The sequence below is a fragment of the Ictalurus furcatus genome, chromosome 23 (assembly GCF_023375685.1).
Source record: "Ictalurus furcatus strain D&B chromosome 23, Billie_1.0, whole genome shotgun sequence".
Classification (NCBI taxonomy): Eukaryota; Metazoa; Chordata; class Actinopteri; order Siluriformes; family Ictaluridae; genus Ictalurus; species Ictalurus furcatus.
Window position 1 is genome coordinate 10,218,944 of NC_071277.1, and position 20,640 is coordinate 10,239,583.

Genomic DNA, 20,640 nt, shown 5'->3' on the forward strand with positions numbered 1-20,640 from the left:
TTATGGGAATTGTATTGGTTTTAATGGAAACTGTAATAGTCCTTGTGTGTCTCTACTGGTAATTTGTTGCCTTATATTGGTGACATGTTGTGTGTAGTGGATACCATTAAGGACCGGTAATGGTAATGGTTTTACTGGTTAGCTTATGGTTTGTAGTGGTGTTTATAGTGGAAACCATTATAATTTTTGTGATTGTTTCTATTGGAGTTTTTTTCATCAGTGAGGTTTGTATTTAGTCTGGGCTGCAGGACCATTTCAGTAAATGAGAAATAAAATTGCTTTCACTGAAATAAAAGTGCAATTTCCCCATCAGTCACAAGATGGTAGCCACCCAAAGCACACGGCCCTGAGAACAGGAACTTTAACTGTCAGTCCTGTAAAAAATATACAATGGAAAATTAAAAAATAAAATGCAATAAACAGAAAGTGTAAAACACTAATGACAGCACTAAAGCAGGTTGGTGGATTGTTTTGGGGGTATGGGGGCTGGGGGCTGTCGTCCCATCCAGGGTGTGTTTCTGCCTCATGACCAGTGTTCCCAGGATATTCTCCACCCCGACCAGGAGAAAAGTGTTACTGATGAATGAATGACTGAGCTGAAATCTGTAACTGGATTTTTAATCACCACTGAATTACTTCAAAAACATGTCTGTCTTCAGCCAATCAGCTTCAATTTGTTTCCAATCATTTCACACAGGCATTTCAACTCATGAACTTGGGGTCGTTTTCTCAACTTCTAGTTCCCTCCCAGTTTAGAGTGACATCAAATCAACATGTGGCTGCACAAAGCATCAGCAGTAAACAGTAGCACTTCTTATCTTGGCCTTAAATGAATTATACATGCAATTATTAGCTTTAGATCAATTAACATGCAGACATACTCATTTGTTAAATATAAAACATTGACTATACAGTTTGGTATTTGTGAAGGAAAATATACGCCACTTATCATAGTTATCTGGCTAGCTTGTTGCTAACAAAAGTCAAACTTGGAGGCATCTGTGTGTTTTCCCACTTTGTATGCTGTGTTACTACTTTATTTTGGTTAGAGTCTCTGTGGTTTAAATGACTGATTTGTTTTTATTTTGAGAGATAGAACCAACTAAATTCATCAGAAGCTATCACAGGTGAAAACAGTAATAAACACAGATCTCTGTAGAATTGAGCTCATTCACATGAATTAAAACGTTTTCCCGTGCTGTTACAGTTATCAGATAACACGTTAAAGGTGAGACGGGTGTGTGTTAAAGTCCATGTGTTTCTGACGTGCAGGCTGTGTGACTGTACTGTAGCTGGTGTGTTTGGGGAGAGTGAGAGAGTGAACTGTAGGAGGTACAGCTCATTATCCTGGACTAACTCTCACCCCCCTCTCTTCTCTCTTCTCTTCAGTCCACCACTCAGCAGCACAGCCTATCTAAATTCACAAATATTTTGTACCATATTATGTTCTATGCATTTTATTTTAAACTGCTCATTATCTCAGTGCACACATTGTAAAGAACATCTGAAGCGGTTTAATCTGGGACTATCGAGGAGAGAAATGTTCTGGCTGCAGTGTTCCTGTGTTCTGCTGCTCTGGATTGCAGACTGTGTGAGTTTCACCTTCATTACACACTTTTATTCACCACACACTTTTAGAATAGAGAGCCTTTGTTAGTCATATACATTATAATACAGTGAAATTCTTCACAGAGCTCAGCTTGTTAGGAAGTTGGGGTCAGAGCGCAGGGTCAGCCAGGATACGGCCCCTGGAGCAGAGAGGGTTAAGGGCCATGCTAATGGGCCCAACAGTTTTATACACTACACACTGTTTTTCTTTAATCTGACTTTAAGCAGCCAGTATAAATGCAAAAGACGTTTACCTGCAAACGTACATTTCCTGTGAACTTTTTTAAAATTCGGTTTGGTTCAGGTTCTTTTGACTTTTACACCCAAAATAAGTTTTTAAATATGAGAATGAAAACACTTGACTGACTTGCAGCAATTTTTAACCTCATTCAGTACTCCGAGGTGTGTAAAAGTTTTGAGTGGAGTATTTTTGTGTCAGCACTGCAAAAAAGTTATCTTAGCAAGTGAAAATATCTTGAATGTAGTCAAATGTATCTAGTATTTCTTATAAGATTACAATAAACCAAATATAAGAATGAACTTTTTATTAACCTATTATTACTCATTTCAAGCTTGTAGTTTACTTATTCTTTTCACAGATAACTTAGCTTCTTTTTAGTTATAAATGCTCAAAATTAGTAAAATTACTTGCCAAGATTATTTCTAACTTGACTTGAGTACAGATGGCTTAAAATAGGTTTAATAATATATTTATTTTATTGCAATCTTATGATAGGAAATACTGGATAAATGTGACTATATTAAAACTATTGTCATTTACTAAGATGTAATTTTTTGCAGTGAGTGATCTTTATTTAAACATGGGAAATAACAAACTTTCTAGACATTTTTTTCTTTTTCATATGAAAATTGTATTAGAAAATATTAGCTCAAATGTCATTGTTGGCATCACCGATATAACACAATCAGTTTTAAGTTATTAATGGCATGTGATTTAGACTTTGCAATTCCTCATGTCATACATACAGTATATCGACTACATTGTTATTGAAATATGCCATCTTTGCTATTATTGTGATTAGAAAGATTGATTATATTACAATATATTATATAATGATACAATAAGCCTGATAAGTCAGCTTACAGTTTGTTTTGACATCTGCTAAAATATTTCTCTTTTTCTGTCAAAATGGTATAGAAATATTTGTTTTTCTCTGATTTTCACCTGATGTTTTAAGTGGTTTATAATACTTAAAAAAGTTTTTCAGTGAAAAATCTTGCATTTAAAGAAACACAGTGAAAGTTATTTATTTAGTTATATATAGTTTATTTTAGTTATATATATATATATATATATATATATATATATATATATACATATATATATATATATAAGTTAATTCAGGTTGTGACTTTTATTAATTGATAAAGTATTTTGTTGTATGATTGTAATTCATTTTGAGGCGACTAACAGTTGTTTTACAATAACAGAGATTGAATTCATAAATGTTTCAGCTGAGATCCCACTAACATCTTTCCTAGTATTTTTTGCTGAACATTCAGAGAATCTGTGGCCTCAGTAATGTTGTGTATTCAGGATCACAGTCACAACTGTTTAAATATTTAACCTGAGAAGTTCACAGTAACGTGGAGAACCTGTGAGGTGCAACAACAGAGGGACTTCACTGTTAATACGCCTTTTCTGTGTGAAGGTTAGCGGGAGACATCCGAGCTGCCACTTCTGGTTTGAGCTGCAGTCAGCAGAGAGAGAATGTCTGTCCAAGCTGGAGGGAAGTCTGGAGTCTGGAGGTATGACGCATGTCATAGAACCTGACAGATGAATGTTAATTCAGTTGATCAACAGCCTCCCTCCTTATGAGACCTCCCTCCTCCAGGCGTAATAAATTATCGGCATTATAAATAAAGATGAAGAGAACCCAATTAAACAAATGAGACACAAATATTATACTTGGTCATTTAGTGTTAAATTACCAATTTAGTGCTTTGTAACCTTTCCCAGACTGATGTATTTCAATCAACTTCTTCCTCATCATTTCTAGAATTTCTTTGAACGTTGGCGTAGTGTGTTACTGAGTAAGACCTTTTAACCAACTTCATGCTGTTGAAAGTTCTATTTAAGTGTTGATTTGAGTGAACAGGGTTTGTATAGTCCAGCTGAAGCCCATTATCAATGCACTTTCATAGACTCTTATGTATCAGTCCATGTCATGGCATCTTTAACCCCCCCCCCCCCCCCCCCCCCCCCAAAGTATTTATTGTTCTGAGCTTCACCTAACACTCACAGAAGAACTTTTGATGAGTAAAGAGGATGGGGCTGATCCCTGTGAGGTTAGTCTGCTTCTGCTGAACTGCTGATCTTCCCTTTATTTTATTTTACTGTTTGTGCTTGAATAAGTGCTGCTGTTGCTGGTGGTGTTTTGATATGAAATATTTATGATTGAAAATGAAAACCCACTTCTGTGACTGGTCTAACATTTTACTCACCACTGGCTTATTATATAACCACAGACGTATTTCTGATGCAGTAACCATGCTGCACAGATCTTATCTTCTCAGGGTCATTTACACACGGAAAAATTCTCACAGACTTGATTGTCTAAACACTTTACAACAGGGAACTCTCCACTGATATGTGTGTTTTAATGTGTGTTGAATACTTGTGTTGTAATGTAGGTTTCCTCTCTACAGGCTGCCCAGGCATGTGGGACAACTTTTCCTGTTGGCACCATGCAGAGGTGGGTGAAGTGGTCACCAATTCCTGTCCAGAGGCTCTGAAAAACCTCTTTGGCCAAGATGGTAATTTTTTTTTTTTTCCTGCACCATAGGAGCTGTATGAGTGATGTTCCTCTGCTGTTACACCTGAAATCATTAGTTTTATTCCCAAAAATGTCTGCGAGTGAAACAGTATGTTAACACTGCAGCAAAACACTCCACTGGTCACCTTTCCAGATATGTTTCTAAAATACAAGCATATTTTCCTTACATAGTAAACTTTTGTTTCTGTTTCTGAAAATAAAAGCAACCTGAAATTTAAAGTGATTTTTGTCATGCTAGATCATGTCCCTTCAATTGATCTGTGTTAAATGTTTAAGCTTTCAACAGCGTGTTAGTTTCTTGCTTATTGCACAGTCATGTAGTGAATAAATTCACTATATTAACCAGAGTATTTATTTTCTGCTTGTTTTGGAGGTTTTTTGGTGTGGGGTGTGAGGCTGGGGGTTAGAATGTTTATCCTGGATACTCATGTCTTATTTGCATAAAGTTAAAAACTTTCTGATCTCATCAACTGCTTTGTGTTGCTCTCACTCACACAGAACTATCTGCAATATTTTTTCCTTTTTCCTACATTTAGCTAATCTACCTGGTGCTATTGTGAGTTTCAGCAGCTCTTTTATTTTACAGTTTACACTTTCTCTGCATTTCTCCATTTTCTTTCTCCAATCAGCTGCAAAGGCACTAAATATTTAGCTTTGAATTTTGGACACATGTTTGTGAAACAATCATACTGATATGTGGCTTATCATACTGGTTCAGGGTTTGTAATCAGTCCACTCACGCTTTTTTTTTAAGCTAATAAAGAAAATAAATGCATTTAATTTATTATTATTAATTTCATTATTTTATATATATTGGATTTTGTTTTATGTGATATTGTAGGATACAAAACATAGTAATCAGTGTTCGAATTACACTCTGGTCTTTGGGGGATATTTCTGAGATTGGGGGTGGTGATGGATGATTATGTTTGCATTTTGAAAATGCCTATGGTATGAGTCAAAAAAATGTCAAAAATCACTGTTAAGTATATTTAAAAGACTCCATATACAAGCAGCTCATGTCAGAGAGTAGCACTGTTTTGTATCTAGAAGTGTATGTAAATGTAACTAGAAGTACTAACAAAATCTGCATTTATTCACTCAACCACAGCAATCAATAAGTAAAAGCAAGTGAGTCTTTAATTCTTTGTAGATGTGGCATGCAATATTTCCATCTTGAGCAAATGTTCTACTATATGTATAACCCGAATAGCTCGAATGTAAAATCTGGAAATGTATCAGTGATACTTTGGAACTGTTTTTGATGCTTGTGAAGATTGATGACCTCATGAGTTCTCCTAAGTACTATGGTATTTTAGCCCAAAACTCAGTTGGATCTGCCATTGGGTCAAAACCTGGCTCAAACAAGGTCAAAAAAACATGACCATCTTATTCTCTGAATTTAACCCATACTAAAATCTTGTGATCTGAAATGAGCTGGATGTCCACAATCTGAGAATCTAAAGGAGATTAAAATTTTGTGCATGAAGTATATGAGCTCTTTTTTTACATGTATTCTTACTCATCACAGGAAAACACTCATTGATCATTCTGAAACAAAAATAAATAATCTGACAAACTGCACCAAGTGGAAGAAATTTTTTTTACTGTCATGCGTTTGCAAACAAATGCACTGAAATGTCTCTGCTTGTGTTTATTTTTAGGGAACATCAGCCGAACCTGTACAACTAAAGGCTGGTCAGACTCATACCCCAGCTTAAACAGTGTCTGTTTTTCTGAATCCAAACCCAACAAGGTGAGGACAGTGGACACGAGGGAGACATTAACAGAAAGAGATAAGTGTGTGACTTTAAAGAGTATAAATCTGACTGATTGCTGTATGAGGTTCTACACTGAGCAGTGAATCACATATGGAAAGCTCATATGTAGCTTTGTGAAACAAAAGCCCATAAAACCTGCTCTCTGTTCAGTCTCTCTGTTTTCAGTTTATAGGATTCTGCTGTCGATCTTTTGGGATTCTCTGTAACCGGACAAACTGCACCAAATGCAACCTGTGATTTCATCTCTATATTGATTTCACATATTTGTTTTAATCACAGACGGACTCCTTATGAAGCACGTTTTTGAACATGAGGTCAACAGGCAGCCCAGGTACTCTGCCAAATTGGAAAGCTCAAATCCAGTGCTCTTATACACAGTGCAATTATACACAAAGGTTTGTATCATTTGTGGCCTCTATGCTTTGACCCTGGAGGCAGCGATTTCAGCATGTTACCAAGTATTTGGTTGAATCTTTCCATGCCACCATTCCCCACAGGGTGGTAAGGGGAGGACTGTGACTTGTCTACACCAGAGAACTCCGTTAGTGCTGTTAGAAGGTCAATTTGAAATGCATCACCCTGATCAGAGTGCAGACACTGGAGAAAACCATACAAGAAGTGATCCCATAACATTTTTATGCCCCCTATTTCCTGTTTGATCACAACCAGGGAAAACATTTGTCAAATTGATAAAATGGTCAGTTACCACTAGCACATCCGCAGAGCTGCTGTTGTTTTCAGCAGACCACAGGTCAATGCACATAAGTTCCATTGGAGCAGAGGTCTTATGCTTTCCAAAAGGGCTTGCGAAGCAGGTTCAGGAGGCTTGCTGAGGATAAATCTGTGGCAGTTCTTGATGTAATTGATCACATCTCTCTCCATATTGTACCAGTTTTCAGTCTTTGGGATTCTGGAACTGGATGAACTACACCATGCATCCATAGAGGAGCATCCGGGGATGAAATGTTGGTAATACATAACCATTGCCTTAATTGACCTTATCTTTCTCGGTGATGGAATGCACCATCCATCCCTATAAAGTGTTCCTTCATAAAAGCAGACATGGTGTTGATGTCTTCTGTCAACACAGACACAAGATCATAGTCTACCACATGGTCCAGAAATTTTACAGAAATCCATAGGAAGTGACATTTCTTTTATAAACTTCACCCTCCGAAGATGCAAAGACTAACAGGTCTTCTAAGTAGTGGAGAGGACTGCAGAAATTGACACCAAAAATGCTAAACATCATGCACATGAAAGATGCAGGACTGTTACACAGGCCTTGGGGTAGCCTGTTTTACTAATGCTGTATTTGCCCCACACAATGTTTTCCTGATGAGGGAAGAGTGTGACAGCTTGCTTCAACCTTACCTCTTTATCAGGCTGAACCAGCAGATCAGCAACACCAGACCAGTGAGAAATGCAGCTGAGGAACCAAAGAAACTGCTCACTGTTAGGGTTGTTAGAACTGGAAGAAATCAGTTCCCTGTATTTGTCATTGTAAAGAGATTGCAAGTCTGGTGTATCAGTGAGGGTTACCCTAGCTTTAAACTAGCATGGTTACCCATGCTAGTTTAAGGGTGGTCTAAAGGGTGATGGTAGTGACTAGACTTGGGACTGAGAAGTGATTGAGAGCAGTTTCTCCAGAGGTGGTCAGGGCAAAGGGGATGGTGGCACAGCCTCTCACATCTGCAGTGCATGTGTGTAGAATGTTCCATAGCATGATAAACTCCACACAATACAGTAGACTGGTTCAATGAGTGATAGGAGTGATGAGGCTGGGCCAGTGTCCTGGTGCACAGGGCTAGGGCCTTGTCGAACATGGAGGCTATCTGTAGCATGTCAGGCTTAACAGAAGGAGAGATCAGAGGACTGGAAGCACCTAGAGGTGAAGATACAGCTGGCTCACAACATCAGAGGCTGGGGATGACTGGCCACTGAGGGCAGTGCTAGACTAAGGGGGTCCACCACAGTGACACTTCTTAACACTGATTTTGGGCTATTATATCTCTTTTTTGCTGGACCATCATAAACTCAGAGGCTGTCCACTTCTCAGCATGCTTAAACTTAAGGAATACAGCAAGGTTAGGATAATGACAATGGGAAACAAACATCACAACTTTTGCACTGGGGATATCAATGCACTTATCACATCTTTGAAAATAGTGATTAACAGTGTCAATTACTCTATTAAGCTTGATCCAGTAATCTAATATAGGCTCATCGGGTCTTGGGACAGGGCTATAAAAGTCTCTCATCTCTTAACCTTACATATGCATTCATCATGTCTTTACACTCATCTACTGTACGGAAAACTTAGCAGAGCTATCCCCTCTGAAAAAAAGTGGTGACTATGCGTCTGCCCGTACTATCACTTTCAGCTGTGTAGACTAATCAGAAGACTTTTTGAAGAATTGCTACTACTGGGCTGGTACACGGTGTGCGAGATAGCATAAAAATATTTTTATCTAGATCAGAAAGAATGCATTGGCTTTAATGTCTTAAAATGAGTATTGGAATATGAAACAAATGTGGAACTGGTGACTGGGGCTACGGGTGAATCAAACACTGAAGGGTTGACAGCACAAACACACTTGGATCTGACATTAACTCACCTCTCTTGCTCACAAATGTAAGCACACCCTGTCTTCTTCTTATACTGTAGTTTAACTGGCACTCTTTGACAGGAATATTACCTAAGCTGAGATTAGACTTAATGAAGCAGCAGCTAAAGACTAGAAAATATTAAGACTAAAGGAAACAAAAGCGATGAAGATGAAAGCAGTATCAAATAAATTTAAACTCTCCCGAAACATCAGATATCTAGAAAATAGATAAATCACTTTATTTGTCGCAGAGGGAAATTCACCTATTGCATCAGCACAGAGAGTTAGAAGGATACTAAAAGTAATTTAACATTATAAATGAAACAAGCACGTTCGCCTCACACCTCCAGGGTCGAGGGCTCGATTCCCACCGTGGTCCTGTGTGTGCAGAGTTTGCATGTTCTCCCCGTGCTGTAGGGGTTTCCTCCGGGTACACCGGTTTCCTCCCCCAGTCCAAAGACATGCATGGTAGGCTGATTGGCATGACCAAAGTGTCCGTAGTGTATGAATGGGTGTGTGAATGTGTATGTGATTGTGTGCCCTGCGATGGATTGGCACCCTGTCCAGGCCTTGTGCCCGATGCTCCCTGGGATAGGCTCCAAGTTCCCCGTGACCCTGAAAAGGATAAAGCGGTATAGAAGATGGATGGATGGATGGATACAGTGTGGATGAAGGATGTGATGTGGTAGTGCAATGGGGTGTAAACATTGTAGATATAAGCAACAGACTTGAATTAAAATGGCAGTGCAGTGCAAACATTGTCAACAGTGTAAACATTGTAAACAGTGATAAAATGAACAGGGATATACAGTATTGTATAAAGTGAACATGAGAAAAGGAAAAATGAATAGAATGAAAGTGGAACGGTGCATGGTGGGAAAGTTCAACAATTATCCAATAAGCTTATCCTAAGACTAGGTCAATGCACAATAGTGTCCCAGCACAGTGATGAGCTATTGTACAGTATGATCACTGTTGGTACAAATTACCTCATGTACCGTTCCTTTCTACAGCAAAGCTGAATGAGTCTTATACTAAAGGTGTTCTGCTGTTTAACTGTTTAACCAGTATGTCATGGAGATGATGCTGTTTATTGTCCAGAATGGCTGCGAGTTTAATGAGTGTGCTCTTTCCTTTCCACCACCACCTCAAAACTATTCAGAGAGCTGCCCAAGACCAAGCCAGTTGAGTTTCTTTGTTTAGGTTTTTTTTTTTTGCATCTCCAGCTCTGATGCCACCTCCCCAACATATTGCTGCAAAGAAGACTGCACTGGCTGCCACAGACTGGGAGAAAATCCCTATCATCTTGCTGCAAATATTAAAGGACCTGAGCTTCCTCAGAAAGTAGTCTGCTCATTCCTTTCTTTTTAATCAATTTCATTTTGAAGGAGATTTGGGGTTAAATTGAAAGTGTATTATATGTTTATTGCACTGGGAAAGTCATTTCCTCCATTTGTCTTTTACACATCATTAACTCAAACTAAAACTTTCTTGAGAGGAGATTAAATCTCTGTGGATGTAGACCTAAATTACCTTTAATTTCTTAAGCTCTGTGGCTTTACACTATTTTTATATAAAACATGCTGCTGGCCTTTCACATGAACTAGTGCTGCTTTTATGTCACCTTCCTTGAGACTCCACAGATACTTTCCATGGGCATCCCCCAAAAATACATTCCAAAGAGGATCCTTGGTTGTTCTCTGCCAACATGTAAGTGCTTGGCTTCCTTTCTGAACCTGTCCTGACGTGAGCAAAGAGACTGGTTCCTGTCTCACCATAACTCAGTTAACCTTTAGTTCACCTCAGTGAAGCTTGTCCAAATATTATTCTTCTTTGTGAATTAATGTGGTCTTTGTGTATCCACTGGGGAATTTAGTTCTATTGTGTTCTTGCTCCGTGTTAGAGTCGTTTACAATTTAAGCAAATAAGAAACAATGTCTTTAGTTCAGTTCTAATTAAATAGGTATTAAGTTAGGCGTTTTCACCTTGAACAGAAAGATTAGTTTAAATGTTAATAGCAACATATTTTCAGAATAGCCAAACACTGTGAGGACATATAAAAGTTAAAGACTGAAGCTAACACTGCTGTTCACTTATTTATGATGAATAGTGAATGTGTGACTGTGTGACTATGCGACGGTGTAAATATGTGATGGTGTGAATATGTGATGGTGTGAATGTGTGATGGTGTGTGAATATGAGATGATGTTAATGTTATGGTGTGTGAATGTGTGAATGTGACGGTGTGAATGTGGGAATGTGGGAAAATGCGATGGTGTTGAATGTGCCAGGTTTTGTGTAAGGCATAAAGAATGTTGTTTAGAGAGGAGGCTCATTACTCTCCTCTCTCACTAAAGCCTCAGTCTCATCCTGGCTCAGATTTTCTGTGCCGATGGACTCAGGCTCGTTAAAGCATCATTCGGGTCACTCACATTGAGTCTTTTTAAACATCCTGTCTTGGATTCATTGGGGAAAAGTTTGGTATTTAAAGGAATAAACACATTTCAGATCACCTGAAAGTGACACCTGACTTCTTTAACTTGTTTAAGCAGCAGGTGTTTTACATGGTGGTGAAGACGCTGTACACACTGGGACACAGTCTGTCTCTCATCGCTCTCCTCACTGGCAGTGCCATCCTGTGTCTTTTCAGGTGTTCACATACACACACACACACACACACACACACACACACACTCACACATTTAGTCATTAAACAAGTCGTATTTGGCCATATTTATGGATAGATCATAATTCAGGGGTTTTGACACTGAGTATAAACACTGTGCTTGCCATTCTGTCTTGTCTTGATAGTGTTTATATGACTGAGGCTGAAATATTCCTATCAAAACTGGGAGGTAGAAGAATTAAGAATTGCATTTCTAACATTTAGCTCACAAGGAAATTGGCATGATTTTGGAAAAATATGAGAACTTTAATATTTTACTCCATGTCTGCAGGAAGCTCCACTGCACCAGGAACTACATCCATCTGAATCTGTTCTTCTCCTTCATCCTGAGATCTGTAGCTGTGTTGACAAAGGACGCCATTTTATTTTCTCACAGTGAGAACACACAGTGTGACAAACAGCCCTCACTGGTGAGCTGATGTACACTATATGGCTAAAAATTTATGCACACTTGATCATCTCACCCATATGTTCTTGTTGAACATCCCATTCCCAATTTAGTCCCACTTTGCCGTTATAATAAGCTCTGCTATTTTGTGAAGGTTTTCCCAAATGTGGCTGTGGGTGTCCACAAAGTTTTGACATTACATATACTCCTGTGTATGTATGTGTGTGTGTGTGTGTGTGTGTGTGTGTGTGTGTGTGTGTATATACACACACACACACACACACACACACACACACACACAACATGTTTGAACCTGACTGAACACCTGAAGGATGTGTTAGAGAGCACACTCTACCTGCATTATTACAGCACACACTGAGTAAAGATCTTTTAGAAGAAAAGATGTGTGGAATCTGTCACAAGGAGAATAAAAATGGCTCTGGTGGTTATTATTGCATATTGTTTTTTCCTTTGATTTGTCTCACTTGTGTATATGTTTATAATGTGACTTTCTAAAGGAACATAGAGAAAATGCTGTTTTCTGTCTCTGCTCCTCAGATTGGGTGTAAAGCCAGTCTGGTCAGTTTTCACTACTTCATTATGGCTAATTTCTTCTGGCTGCTGGTGGAAGGTCTGTACCTTCACACTCTACTGATGGTGATCTTCTCCAAGAATCACCACTTTCTCATCTATCTCTTTATCGGATGGGGTACATCTGTTTACATCATCTCACCACATCATCTCACCTTAAATGGCTCTCTGTGAAATTTTTACCACATTTTTCCTTTTTATGATAGAGCCAAATAAGAGATACTGACTTTTGCTCACACACACACACACACACACACTATCTCTCTCTCTCTCTCTCTCTCTCTCTCTCTCCTGTGCCAGAATAGCAAAGGTACAAGTGTGTGTGAACAACATTCAGAGGCAATAATGTGTCTGCAACAATTCACTGGCTTTTTTCACTGCCTTATGGATTAAATGTGCCATTATTTATCAGCAGATTAAAGCTGCTGCCAAACAGAGAAATGAAATGATGGTTGACAGCAGTTCAGTTTCACCATTTGCCTGACACTGGAAAACATTGACACCTCATTAAAACACACATACAGACACAGTTTAGCAACTGTAGACAATAATTTCATCTAACCCACGTATTTAAAATGTAACGCATAATAGACGAGCTGTAATAATTTTTTTTTTCTCGGCCAGGATTCCCGACAGTCTTCGTGACAGTGTGGATAATTTGTAGGATTTATCTGGAGGACACGGGGTGAGCATAAGCTGAGCATGAGCATCAGATGCACAGAAAATTCAGTATTGAACATGCGGACACACATTGCTTTGGTGTGAAAATGGAAGAAACAATGTGCATTTGTGTTTTATTTGAATGTGAAGCGCTGGATGCCGCAGTTACCAAAGATGAAAGAATGAATCAATGTTGTAATGAAATCTGTTCATCTCTATAAACAGATGCTGGGAAAGAAATGAAGCCATGATTCCTTGGAGGGTGATCGACTGGCCAGTCATGGCCTCTGTTATAGTAAGACCATTTTCTTAACACTTTCTAATGGTGTTGTCCCAATCCCAATTACCTCAATACCAGCACAGTAAATAGTGTAATACTCTTACTGAAATGATGCTACGAAAAAATTTGCATAATGAAATTACATACATGAAAATATATAATAATAAATAGAAATGACCAAAATAAAGAAATGGAAAGCAATATAAGAAAAAAATTAAGATAAGATAATACTTTATTAATCCCCAGATGGAGAAATTACGGCGTCACAGCAGCAGCCAAAAAAAAAAGACAAAAAGAAAAGAAAGAAGAGTTCAAAGAGATAGTATGGAGAACAATACAGGGATATATAAAGAGTATATACAGGATGTATAAATATGTATAGACATAAGTGCAAACTCTATATACATTATCTCTCTCTCTCTCTCTCTCTCTCTCTCTCTCTCTCTCTCTAATATATATCAGACTCTATGGCTTAATTGAACATCTATGTAAGATTTTGGAGTGAGGTGTTAAAGCCAATTGACATCTGACATGTTTTTGAAGTTTTTTTCTGCTTGTGAGAAGCACATCACGTTAAAGTTACACTTACATTTTAACAAACCAATGTTCTAAAGGTAGAAAGCCTGAGATGGTCAATGCTGACAGAAACCTGTTAAGCAGAACATGGCTTTAGTTATGGCTGTAATACTCTGCTGAGTTCATGCCACATCTTCTATCAATAGCAAACACATTAGAAAAGTTCTAACTCTTTCATTAAAAATAAAAACACTAAACACTTTGGTTCCATAATCTGCCCTTATCTGTAATTTCTACTGTGATTGGACAAAGTACGAATTCTATTAACTTTTAGTTTCACCTCCAAATGCATTGTGGGGAAAAAGGATGATAAATAATCCACATTGTTGATGTTCATTACACTTGAGACTATTTCCATAACACGACTGCTGATTATGTTGTACAGATGAGTCCCCAAAGTGGACTGAAAATTATTAGCCCAAAAGCACATAAATTCTAAGGAGCTTTTCCCTCTGTTTAATCACCTGATATGACTATAATTGATTGGCTGTGTGAATCTCAGAGTTGCTTCATACCATTCTGTGTGTTTTTATTATGGTCGCTGGTGGTGTTGGTACACACGGTTCCACAAAAATCTAAAATAATCCTCTTTAAAACATTTGCTCACTGCAAATAATCTTTTTATCTTTGAAAGAAAGGGGGGCTTAGCCCCACTAGCCCATTGATAGCCCATTGATAGCTGCCCCTGACTGTCATTAAAGATTTACCACCCAATCTGTATTGCACTGAGTTTTTATTAGATGTCAGAAACAGTAGTTAAGTTCCAGTCGGTGTAAAATGCCTTGCCAAGGAAAAGAATAATAATTCTTAAAAGAAAAAAGAAAAATAATTTTTTGACATTAATACAGTGTTTGGGTTAAAAAGTCAGTAAGCAGATTTAAACAACTGATTTCACCTAAGTTTTACGTCTCTCCTCAGATCAACTTCATTCTGTTCATCAGCATCATTCAGATTCTGGTTCAGAAGCTGCGGTGCCCGGATGTAGGGGGAAACGACCAGAGTCAGTACAGGTGGGGTTCAAGGTTTACAATACTTCACACAGACACATCTCTCTCTCTCTCTCAGTCTCTCTCTGTTTCTTTCTTTCTGTGTCTCACTCTCACTCTCTGATGGTATCTGTGGCCTGACAGTGAATACAGGAGTGAATGAGTCTCCTGTAGTCTCTTTCTGTTTTCTGTTTCTGCCTTATTTATGCCTCTGCCACAAGGTGGTGTAGGCATTATGTTTTTTTGGTTGTCTGTACATCCATCCAAGAGCTCAATAATGAGTGGTTGAATGTTTGTAGGATTTATATTAAATTATCGTTGTAATCAGCAGATGAACTGATTAGATTTTAGAATAGATTCAAACAGGGTGAAGGTCAAATGACTGAGTGTTTTTATTCATTAGCTTCCTTCCCGTTTTATGTATATTTTAAGGGACTTTCAGGTATACAAATTAGTAACAAGAAGGATTAGACTTGTTCAGCAGTGGAGGCATTCCTGTCAATGCCATTGTCATTGAGTTCTGATTATTGTCTCCATCTTTCATGTTGTCTCATGTTTTACTCTCCACATTTCTTCTACTAGATTTTCTGTCCTGCTGTGTCTTGCATTAAACCGTGCTTCATCAGACATTTTTTAGGCTTTTCTTTCCTTGCTTCAAATTGCAGAATTGCTGTTATAGTTGCTGCTACTTTGTTTGTACTTTTTTTTGCAAAAAACTGGGCTAAATAAGTTTGCCAAATGTTGTCTTTTGTCTTTTGTAGGAGGCTGGCGAAGTCAACGCTGTTGTTGATTCCACTCTTTGGGGTTAATTATGTGGTGTTTGTATACATGAGAGAAGAGAGTCAAAATGACATATTCAAAGACTATAAAATATTCTTTGACCTTGGTCTTGGCTCTTTCCAGGTGTGGAACTTGTATGAAAAATTCAGAAAAACAGCTTATAATTATTATTTGGTTTCCTGAAAACCTTATATTTCTGTATTGTAATACTCTTTCCACAGGGTCTGGTTGTTGCCATTTTATATTGCTTTCTCAACAGTGAGGTGAGTCTCTCTCTCTCTCTCTCTCTCTCTCTCTCTCTCTCTCTGTGAGCTACTGATACATGATGGCATTGTGTTTAATGTATTGTTGTGTGTTATAAACTAAATCAAATCTGACACACAGCCAGTGTTTCAGGCAATAATTATCCCTGATATAGTTCGTTCTTTTTGGATTTGTGTATCCCTAATTACATGAAACAGTTCAGCAAGTCTACCAGCAGCTTTTTTTTTCATGTAATTATTTCCTATGCAAAACCTTTCAGTGTCCAGGTGCTGAACATATATCTGTGTCTGTGTGTGTCTCTGTGTGTATCTGGCAGGTCCAGAGTGAGCTAAAGAGGAAGTGGAGGAGTGTGTGTCTGAAGCGTTACATCAATCGAGACTACAGGCTGCACGGTTCATCCATCTCTAGAAACGGCATGGACAACGTGGCACTTTTTCTTCGTAACTCTAGAGCTCAGTCATTCCTACAGACCACTGAAACCACTGTGTGAGCCTGGACACTCTCTCTCTCTCTCTCTCTCACACACACACACACACCAGGACCAGCTGTACAGAAAACAGGACATAGGAGGTCCAGTGCAATTTTTTACATATAAGTTTATTTGTGCCTTTGTTTTGTTATGCAACGATAAATTGAAACTGGATTTCTCAAGTTGTTTTCAATTATTTATTCTATGCCAAATGTTGCTGTCTTCTCTTGTGCTGGACCTTTTTTGTAATCCTTTTTGGGAGTCATTTTGTAATCAATTACTTAATTTAAAATAAACAGATTGAGGCATGCATGGGATATTGGTGTATTTAACAATGACAGATTGATAATTAAAAATATATTTTTAGGCCAAATGTCAAAAACTAGGTGATTAATTGAAAAATTAAACATTATTTGAATATTTAACATGTTGCAGAGTGCACATTAATGGTATCCACACAGTCTGTTCATGTCACATTCAAATCACAGTAGAAAAAAATTATGAAAAAAAAAATTCATGAGCAGACTAAAATGATCAGTTTTGTTTTTTAAGTTTGCATTGAATAGTCTCTAAAATAATTATCTAAAAAAAAGTGTCATGCCATATTTTTTGCACACTTTATACCTTTACCGCAATGAGGTCATAAATGATTTCATGATGAAGTCATTCTGTGTTCCGACTTCCCACTTCCAAAGTAAATTGAATGCAGCACATGTTTTAAGTTGAACACGATATTTCAGAACCCATATATTTTGTTTTTCATTTCTAGTGTTTTAAAAGAAGTAGGGTTAGAGTTAGGTTGAATGCTGTCACATACACAGAAAAACAGATTCAAATGTTTTATTTCCAAACATTTCTTAATTAGTCCAGAACTATGACTATCATATTGTTTCTACCTGTTCATTCTCTGAACAGAATTAAATTCAGTGATTGTTCCTAACACAAAATGTAAGAAATGAAAAGCAAAATAATACCAATGGTTTTATGAATGGAAGAGAATTCTGCTGTTGAAGAAATATTGCAGAGATTAAAGATAAATTGTAAATTGCAAAAGCTAATTTGTTTTAAGATGTAACCAGGTACTAAAGGTACTCAAAACATTTCTATGTTGTTCTGCTAAACTACTGAAGTATTCTTCTTTGCATGTCCACTGTGATACATATTTAATATTAGCAGTTTAAAACTGGATACTGTTCCTTTTTCACTAGGGTTAGGGTTAAGGTTAGGGTTAGACTAGTAAATTTCAGCTTCACCCCAGCTGACTGCAGATACACAGCAAACGATTGCTGGTCTTCATTAACACTACTGCCCTTCATGATCACGGTTCTTTCTCTTTGGTTGTCTGAGGAGCTTTGGTCAATAACACCTGCTGAAATGAGACTCCTGAGTGAGGGTGAGTTGCTTTTTTGGTGGGGATGTATGTGCTCCACTGGACAAAGACATTGTCAAGTGTCTTTGCTGAGTATTGACACCAGCTGGGGTTAGTGTCCAAAAAACACATCAACTGAAAAATGCAAAGCCAACAATCAGCCTCAGTCCTTCAACTAGGGTGTAAAAGTCAGATAATATCTCATTAGTTTTGAAAAAAAAACTATATAGACAAACTATTACACTTTTATATTAAAATTGTCAAACAAGGTTGCGTGAATTTTACTATAATTTAAATTTTAACTGCACTGCAAAAAATTACATCTTAGCAGGTTAATATGTCTTGAATCTAGTCAAATTAATCTAGTATTTCTTATTATATGATTACAATAAACCAAATATAAGATTATTAAATCTATTTCTAGAAATTCTATTTTTAAGCCTTAAATTTTAAGCGATAATTTTCCTTTTTCTAGAAATGAATACTTAAAATTAGCAAAATAATCTGCCAGTAGAATAAGAAAATTTAAAGCTTAAAAATAGCAAAATAAATGTGACTAGATTCAAGATATTTTCACTTGCTAAGCTCACTTGCCTCTTAGCAAGTCTATAGCATCTTTTCCTTGCACCTCTGGGTTTGGGAGTTTGAGTCCCACCTCCGTCCTGCATGCACAGGACGCACTCTTCCTGTGCTTTAGGGGTTTCCTCCCCTAGCCCAAAGATATGCATTGTAGGCTGATTGGTATTTCAAACCAGTCCATAGTGTGTGAATGTGTCTGTGATTGTGCCCTGCGATGGGTTGGCCTTGTGCTCGAGTCCCCTAGGATATGCTCCATGCTCCCCGCGACCCTGTGCAGGACAAGTGGTGCAGAAAATAGATGGATAAGTTTTCTTTAATTCAGAGAAATTATTCTTTAGTAATATTGAGACTCACACCTGAATCAATAAATAATTGTACAAGTTGAATGAATGAATGCAGAACTGTTACAAAACAAACTGTAGGCTATATTTTGTTTTTTTGCATATACTGTAAAACACTTTGAGCTGTAGGATGGCACGGTGGTAGAATGGGTAGTATTATCTCCTCATAAATCCAGTGCTGCCATTCTTCAGAGTTTTATATTAGTTTTGAAGTTTACACTGTGGACTTAATTTATTTAGGTTATTTTACGTGGTGTAAAACTGCCACATAGTGGATCCTTCTGTTACCTAGCATGTACATGCGAAAAAATCGGGGAATTTCCACAGTTCTCATCAAGACGCGCAGCTGAACTCCCAGTGTTGGTTATTTTCTTGTTACGTTTTTGCCTGGGATACTATTTATCTGTAAGTACATGCACGTTATGGATAATTAGTGTAATGTTTATATGTTACAGGAAATGTGAGTTTTATAACATCTGCGTGTAATGTGTTCCCTTTCAAAGGGAACTTCGACGTTGCATTTAGCATAACAGTATGGGAACGCCTTGTGCGCGTGACCGGTATCTGAAGCTTGTGTAAAATCATGCCTCTACTTATAGGCCTGCCATGATCAGGTGACGTGGCAATTAAGCACGTCGCATGATATATATATGGCACCTGTGAACCACGCCGCCAGCCTCTATTATCTGAAGCGAAGACGCAATTCACAGGCCTGCCCTGGTATGACAGTGCTATGCAACGTCTCGTTCCCTTCTCAGGGAACAGGGTTACATGCGTAACCCAGACGCTCCCTTTCAAAGGGAACTTCGACGTTGCATTTAGCATAACAGTATGGGAACAGGAATACCCACTCCGTCATACCGAGGGTACGGCCTGTTCAAAAATACCCAATTACAGCCTGGATATTCATTCCACCCCAGGCCTGAGTGTCTTGCAGTGAGCCTCGGGCCTGGGGTGGAATGAATATCCAGGCTGTAATAACGAATGACTGTGTGTGGCGTAGACCACCCTGCAGCCGCACACACATCCTGCAAGGATACCCCTTTGGACAAAGCCTTCGAGGAGGCGACCGCCCTAGTGGAATGAGCTCTTATGCCCAGAGGCGTGGCGAGACCACGTGTCGTAAGCCCTAGAGATTGCTTCCACTATCCAAGTAGAGATGCGCTGCTTTGACACAGCATCACTTTTCCTGTCGCTGCCAAAGCAGACCAGTAGCTGCTCCGACTTACGCCAGTGGCCAGAGCGGTGGACGTAAGTACAGAGAGCCCTTACTGGACACAGCAAGTGCATCCTCTCTTGTTCCGGTGTGAGGAACAGAGGAGGGCAGAAAGCCTGCAACACCACAGGGTGGGCAGCCGATGTAGGCACTTTAGGAATATAATCCGGCCTAGGATACAGGAAGGCCTTGGCTAATCCAGGGGTAAAGTCAAGGCAGGAAAGGGCAACAGAGAGAGCTTGTAGACCTCCCACTCGCTTGAGAGATGTCAGGGCCAGTAAAAGAGCTAACTTTAGAGTCAGAAGCTTCTCAGAGGCTGACTCTAAGGGCTCAAATGGGGCCCCTGACCTTCCAAGACCACAGCAAGGTCCCAGGAAGGAATGCATGGCCTGCAGATGGGCCTCAGCCGTCTGACACCACACATGAACCTCGAAGTTAGAGGATGTTGCCCCACAGAGGCTCCATCAAGAAGGGCATGGCTGGCCGAAACGGCAGCCACGTAACCCTGATTGTAGAAGCCACCCTGCTGAGAAACGTTCTTGTAAGAACTCCAGGACTGTAGCTATTGCGCAGTTCACTGGGTCTAGCTGACGTTCCTCACACCACAAGACAAAAGCTGCCACTTGAGCGCATACAATTTCCTTGTGGATGGTGCTCTA

General features: G+C 38.7%; 1 protein-coding gene across 1 annotated transcript; it reads left to right on the plus strand.

Moving 5' to 3' along the window:
• The first annotated feature begins 1,000 nt into the window (after positions 1-1,000).
• On the plus strand, positions 1,001-17,445 carry vipr2 (vasoactive intestinal peptide receptor 2). The gene is made up of 13 exons (XM_053611961.1): positions 1,001-1,591; positions 3,282-3,378; positions 4,279-4,386; positions 6,071-6,162; positions 11,349-11,446; positions 11,754-11,892; positions 12,429-12,579; positions 13,086-13,146; positions 13,347-13,416; positions 14,896-14,987; positions 15,725-15,866; positions 15,965-16,006; positions 16,324-17,445. Exons 1-13 carry the CDS (start codon positions 1,451-1,453, stop codon positions 16,495-16,497), a joined length of 1,407 nt encoding a protein of 468 aa, XP_053467936.1. The 5' UTR covers positions 1,001-1,450; the 3' UTR covers positions 16,498-17,445.
• The last annotated feature ends 3,195 nt before the right edge of the window (positions 17,446-20,640 follow it).

Bases quoted from the DNA above. Each gene is read 5' to 3' on its own strand.
- vipr2 (XM_053611961.1), top strand. From the start codon at position 1,451: ATGCATTTTATTTTAAACTGCTCATTATCTCAGTGCACACATTGTAAA. The intron at 6,163-11,348 runs GTGAGGACAGTG...TTGTTTAAGCAG, and splicing joins CTGAATCCAAACCCAACAAG to CAGGTGTTTTACATGGTGGT. The intron at 11,893-12,428 runs GTGAGCTGATGT...TCTGCTCCTCAG, and splicing joins GTGACAAACAGCCCTCACTG to ATTGGGTGTAAAGCCAGTCT.